This window comes from Asparagus officinalis, chromosome 3, assembly GCF_001876935.1.
Source record: "Asparagus officinalis chromosome 3, Aspof.V1, whole genome shotgun sequence".
In the NCBI taxonomy this organism is placed as follows: Eukaryota; Viridiplantae; Streptophyta; class Magnoliopsida; order Asparagales; family Asparagaceae; genus Asparagus; species Asparagus officinalis.
The window spans coordinates 60,226,354-60,232,756 of NC_033796.1; the positions used below are offsets into that span (position 1 = coordinate 60,226,354).

The 6,403-nt window shown below is 33.8% G+C and overlaps 2 protein-coding genes across 2 annotated transcripts; both read right to left on the bottom strand.

Moving 5' to 3' along the window:
• Positions 1,038-2,551, bottom strand: LOC109832304. Its single transcript, XM_020399726.1, has 3 exons — positions 2,103-2,551; positions 1,382-1,996; positions 1,038-1,279 (listed from the first exon to the last, which is right to left on the bottom strand). Exons 1-3 carry the CDS (start codon positions 2,475-2,477, stop codon positions 1,100-1,102), a joined length of 1,170 nt encoding a protein of 389 aa, XP_020255315.1. The 5' UTR covers positions 2,478-2,551; the 3' UTR covers positions 1,038-1,099.
• LOC109835180 lies at positions 2,836-4,978 on the bottom strand. The gene is made up of 2 exons (XM_020403166.1): positions 4,083-4,978; positions 2,836-3,151 (listed from the first exon to the last, which is right to left on the bottom strand). Exons 1-2 carry the CDS (start codon positions 4,976-4,978, stop codon positions 2,836-2,838), a joined length of 1,212 nt encoding a protein of 403 aa, XP_020258755.1.

Below are 6,403 nucleotides of genomic sequence, written 5' to 3' on the forward strand. Positions count from 1 at the left end.
TCAAAACCAAAAAGGAGGGAGACAACAACTCATATAATACAGACAAGTGAATAAATTATTCGTGAAGGTTTGCTCAAATTTAGTGATTATTAAGAACAATAAAAAAATATTAAGTATTAGGGTTTTTTCATGGAAACCACCTCATAGTTTTACAAAATATATGTCAATCACCTTTAAAGTTTTATTTTGATAGGAACCACCTTATAGGTAGTATTTCTTTGCAAAGTATCACTTTTGGTCAAAATCTGTTCAATTAATAATCCAACAACCCAAATTACCCCTATTATTACCACGTGACTTGCACGTGTTTCTCACCAGTACCCAATCATTAACCAAGGTTTAAACGGGTCCAACTATATCCACTCCCAAACAGTAACTTTGGGTGGTGGATGGACGAAATTGCCCTTTATTGTTAATTAAGCTTACATCAACCATTAAATGCTTCTCATTAAGGTTCATTAATTCGGTTCATTAATTCTGAGTCCACAATCCTTTTTGTTTAATTGACCTTGTTTTCCGTGTTAGACTAATAAAATAACAAGGTCAATTTAACTGTTTCAAAAAAACAAGGTGTTGGACAAAAATGGAGACTTCTCATTAAGGTCATGGAGACTAATTCCGTGTTAGATTAATAAAAAAACAATTAAATTTATTTTTAGCGATATTAATAAAAAAACAGTCCGGTGGGTTATAAATTTTTTTTATTTTGTTATATTAACTAATTCCATTTTAATTGTGTATTTAAAATCCGTGTTAGACTATAATCCGTGTCGGTTTATAATCCGTGGGTCATAAATTTTTTTTTTAAGTGTTATTAAAAAAATCATTGAAGTGTTATAAAAAAAATTAATCCATTATAATCCGTGGGTCATAAAAAATCATTGAAGTGTTATTAAAAAAATTAATTTTTTTTAGAACATATATAAATGTTGGTTTAATTTTAATATAATTTGAATTTTTAAAATCGTTAATAAAATTTGTTTAAGTGTTTGAAATGTTTGAAGTGTTAGACTATAATGAAGGATAATAATAAAATTTATTAGAAAATCAAAGTATTAATCTACTCAACGAAATACATCAATTTTTTTTTCGATCCTAATTAATTGTTCTTTCTTCTTCTTGTTGATGCTCGACGTTCTCCATCTTCATTGTGGAGACGGTTAAAGTGACTGATCGAGAATGCAAATTGTGCATCTAAACCATCTGCAGATTTGTCGTGATGGTCGTTCCAGTAAAATGCTATGGGTGGTACCGGATGATCCCCTGGTTTCATATGCAACTGGAAAAAAATGTACAAATATTGAAGTTATATTCTTATATAAAAAATTAAAGTTAAAATTCAACTTGTTTATATGATCGTCGACTAGTGTAATTTTCTTACCAAAATCCAATGATCATTGCTAAGATGTCCGCACACCACCTTTCGGGTTGGAGGTCCTTGTGTTTCATCTAATATCGCTGGCAGACAAGTATTTCCTCCATGTTCACTGAATGTCATGAAAACAACATTATATGTTGTTGCAATTACGTGACCGCAATCCGGTACCGCCATCCAGTAATCATCATCCGCTGGTCCATGGTAGTGAGCAATCGATTGGATGAGATTAGTCACATTAGAACTCCTCGCACTCCTCCCACCTAAGATTCGAGCGTACAAGGCGCTTCTATTCTGTAGATCTGCTACTAAGTCTTGTCTAACTTTAACCCAATCATCTTCTGTTCCGTAAATTGCTAGAGCCACCGCTCTAAATCCACAATTTCCGTCTGCCGCTACATCTGTGCATTGATCTATGTATTTTCTAATGTAGGGCGGGAATTCTCTCTCAAATACAGAATTCTTAAAGATGAACGTGGTGCCTTTGGAAGAAGGGGTTGACATTGGAGGCCTTGAGCACGGAGGATTTGGAGAAGATGGTGATACTGGTGGCCCCGTACGTTGGGATGTGCTCATTGGACTCCCCTGTGATGCAGAGATAGAAGCAACACGTCCAGGGCCCTTTACAAATGCATAGGTTGACAATGTTAAATTGAGAATAATAAATTAGTAACTAATATAAATCATAATTTTCAAATATAGAAATTCATAAGTTATGTAGTATTACCTTTTTGTTTGGAGACTTTTTAAATCCGTACTGTTTCACAACCCTCTCCCACGCCGAAGGTACACGGAGACTAGAGAGCTTTTTACCCTTGGTTTTCTTTTTAGCAGTAGGAGGTGCAGTAATATCAGGGACTTCTTCGAACAACGCCCTCCTCACTGGATTTGGTGGAGTCGGGGATCCATCCGCGGCATCATTAGGAAATATTGGAAACTGAATATCTAACTTTTTCCAATAATCATGTATTTGATCCAACGGAATGCTATACCCATTTATGATGTAGTACTGAAGCTCATGTGCGCACGGTAGACCATGAGTTCTCCTTAGGTAGCAACCACACGTTGTTGGATCCTGACCCATTTCTTGTAAAACTTGCATTTCTTTCCTTATGAGGCCGAATGCTTTAAACGTGATTGATCTGTTCAGATTAACAAACAACGTATCTCCAAGGGTGTCTGTGTTGATTTGGCCTTCCATCACCTTGTGAAGTTTCTCCAGTACGGTATCGAATGGGTACCGACCACCATCTAAATGTCGTTTGACGCGATGATGTTCTCCTTCGACCCTGCATTACCAATTGAACTTGAATATTAATTATTAATGTTGACTACATGTAACGATTATTTAGTCACGTAAATCTCACAAGGCTTGCCTATTTGTTGTGTAGCTTCCGAAGTGAAAATAATGGTCGATGAAAGCTGACAGGATTTTTTGGGAATACGGACTAATCCATGTGTCAATGCAGCAATGCTCCCCAATTCGAGTAATGTGCTGCCAGACGTACCCATCTATCATTAAAGTCATCTATGGTCGGTGCACTTATCGCCCAATTCCAACGAAATTTAAATCCTTCTGCCGCCTCTTTTAAAAAACCAGGTTGCTGCAGTGCTCGTTGTAGCACGCATTGCTCAATGTGACGGCGACACAAATGATGCCTGGATTCCTGGAAAACATACTCGACAGCATGCATCAAGGCGTAATCTCGGTCGGTTACAATGACATTAGGTGTCACTTGGCTAACGAACAAAGTACGGATAAACTGTAACACAAACCTGCAAAATAATATAACATTAATAATTTTAAATTTAAACGTAGGACAAAATAACTGTACTAAATAATTGTCAATTGTAATTTATAACAACAAATTAACATAATAACAATATTAATGACAATACTACAATAACAATGTTAATAACAATAATAATACTATAATAAGTCCTAATTAAACAATATAATAATTTTCATAACAGTAACAACTCCTAATAATACTATAATAAGTTCTAATTAAACAATATAACAATAAAAAAATAACAATATAATAATGTTCATAAAAATAATAACTCCTAATTATACAATACTAATAATGTTCAATAAAAATAATAACTCCTAATTAAACAATTCTAATAATGTTCATAAAAATAATAACTCCTAATTAAACAATACTAATAATGTTCAATAAAAATAATAACTCCTAATTAAACAATTCTAATAATGTTCATAAAAATAATAACTCCTAATTAAACAATACTAATAATGTTCCAATAAAAATAATAACTCCTAATTCAACAATTCTAATAATGTTCATAAAAATAATAACTCCTAATTAAACAATACTAATAATGTTCCAATAAAAATAATAACTCCTAATTCAACAATTCTAATAATGTTCATAAAAATAATAACTCCTCCTAATTAAACAATTCTAATAATGTTCATAAAAATAATAACTCCTCCTAATTAAACAATTCTAATAATGTTCATAAAAATAATAACTCCTCCTAATTAAACAATTCTAATAATGTTCATAAAAATAATAACTCCTAATTAAACAATACTAATAATGTTCATAACAATATTAACTCCTCCTAAATATTCAATTTAACATTATTCATAACATTGACAAACAATTGTACTAAATAATGTTAATTAACAATTTTAAATTTAAACATATGAAAAAAAATTAAAATTCATTAAGACACAAACCTGTAGTTTTCTTGTCTCTCATTTCGCATGAATGCGTAGGCGATAGTGAACGTTTTGTCCGTACTTGTTGCACCGACCACTTCTAGTAGAGGTATGTCATACTCATTGGTGTTGTACGTACAATCAATCATCATGACTTCCGGATATGCATTCACCATCACAAAAGAAGCCGGGTGGCAGAAAACAATATCTCCAAGTTCGGAAGATTCATCAGCAGTCCGAACGTCGTACATGTAGTTCAATTGCCTGAGTAAATGGATGAAATTATTCATCGGGGTCCGACCTTCTCTTTTCTGGGCACGCACCTTACTGACAGCATTGTAAACTTGTTTCTGACACGATTTGTTCTCCGGATCAGCCCTTTTCATGGACGCCAACATATTACTCGGGCTTAAATTAAAATTCTCTTGCTCCCTAATAACTTCAAGTTGAATAGGGGATATTTTACCTAAACGAGATCCCACAGCATGAGACAGGAACGGATGGTTGTGTCTCCCCTCCCGGACTTCAAAGTACCAGCGCCCTCCAGGGTGCTCCATTCCGTCCAACCAAAATGGACAATTATTTTTTGTCGTTTTAGTGGACCTAGTTCCAGTAACCTTTTTTGGTCTGTATCCGCCACCTTGGCTACATAAATATCGAACTTTGGGCCGTCGGCCGTCTTTTCCCTTCGAATCACGAATTGCCAAAGTAACGTTCCTCAAGCCAGCAACATATCTTACATGAGCATCCATGTCCTCTCTACTAGCAAAACCTCCTTCCGGATTACCGAAATCGGTTGAAATGTCTTCAAACTCTACATATGAACTATGATCCTGGAATGGATCACTTTGTGTTTCGTCGATGACGAATTCAACTTCATCAAGATTTATGGAGTTGTAATCTCCAGAATTCATATTGTTTGTGATTGTAATTGTAAGTGATTGAGTTGTGAGTGTGATTTGAAAAACTTAAACTGTTGGCCTTTTTATAGGTAAAAATCTAAGAGGTCAAAATCAATTTTGACATTTTGAGTGCTCAAATCAAATTAGTAAAAAATTCTGAGTGGTGTAATTTATTTTTGAAAAAAACAATTTTTGAAAAAAACGATTTTACGGTCACAAAATAAAGTTATATTATTACAAAATTACATTAGGAGTTATAACTACGGTCACAAAATTAATCTACTTTATTTTTGGAAACCATGAAAATACATTCCACATTCCAAGGTAGGACTCTGATAATATTTCATTTCATTTCATTCCACATTCCACATTCCAAGGTAGGACTCTGATTATATTCCACAAAATTAATCTACTTTATTTATGAAATGCACACACAAAATTAATATTCTAATAATGTTCATAAAATTACTACGGTCACAAAAGTAGATTAATACAATTAAATGGCAAGAATACATTATTTTTGGAATATAACTACGGTCACATTGAGCATCGACGAAATTTATTTGAAGCCAATTTTTGGAATATAACTACGGTCACAAAAGTAGATTAATGTACATTTAATGTACAAAATTTAACCAAGATCTGGGCATCTAAACCGTAGTCCACATTAAATGTACAAAATTTATTACTACGGTCACATTAAATGGCAAGAATACAATGCCAATCCGGTACCACATTTAATCAACAGTCCACATTAAATGTACAAATTTTTGGAAGCCAACCGGATTTAATGCTCACACAAAAGTAAAAATTTATTGCACACACAAAAGGGTATTTTCGGCAATCCCACTCCCAAAGTTACTGTTTGGGAGTGGATATAGCAAATGTGCTGTTGGAAGCACCCCCCCCCCCCCCCCCCCCAAAAAAAAAAAAAAAAAAAAAAATTGTTTCTCTCATCCCTAACCTCGTTGCCAGTAAACAAATTTTTGATCCCTATTACTCTCTCGATTAACCTCAAAATTGAATCTTTGTCACTGTACTTGTGGGGCTTCTTCATCATCGAGTGGTGGAAAAGCAAATTCAAGGCAAGAGGGGCCTCCACCTTGACATTGTGGAGACTACTCTCGTATGAACGTATGTTGAATACAAAATTCAACATGGCATGTGTGTTTTGGTGTTGTGTACATCATCTAGATCTGTTAATTTGAAAATTAAGGCACGGGTTAGTTGTGAATTGTAAGGGCTTAGGGAAAATTAGGGGTTTAGCAATTTGAAATTTGGGTAAATTAGACTTCTTGTTGTTGTAATTAGTTATTTACTTAATTAAAGATTGGTTTATATGATTAATGTAAATTTAACGTTGTTTAATTTCAAGATGTCTGCATATGGATTTTTTACTGTTGAGTATCACCATGGGGGAAGTTTCTGAAAGGAGAA

Excerpts from the sequence above, each read along its gene's own strand:
- LOC109832304 (XM_020399726.1), bottom strand. The coding sequence starts at position 2,477 with ATGCAAGTTTTACAAGAAATGGGTCAGGATCCAACAACGTGTGGTTGC. Across the intron at positions 1,997-2,102 it reads AAAAGTCTCCAAACAAAAAG|GGCCCTGGACGTGTTGCTTC; the intron begins GTAATACTACAT and ends GCATTTGTAAAG. Across the intron at positions 1,280-1,381 it reads GCAATGATCATTGGATTTTG|TTGCATATGAAACCAGGGGA; the intron begins GTAAGAAAATTA and ends ATTTTTTTCCAG.
- LOC109835180 (XM_020403166.1), bottom strand. The coding sequence starts at position 4,978 with ATGAATTCTGGAGATTACAACTCCATAAATCTTGATGAAGTTGAATTC. Across the intron at positions 3,152-4,082 it reads GAGAGACAAGAAAACTACAG|GTTTGTGTTACAGTTTATCC; the intron begins GTTTGTGTCTTA and ends ATTATTTTGCAG.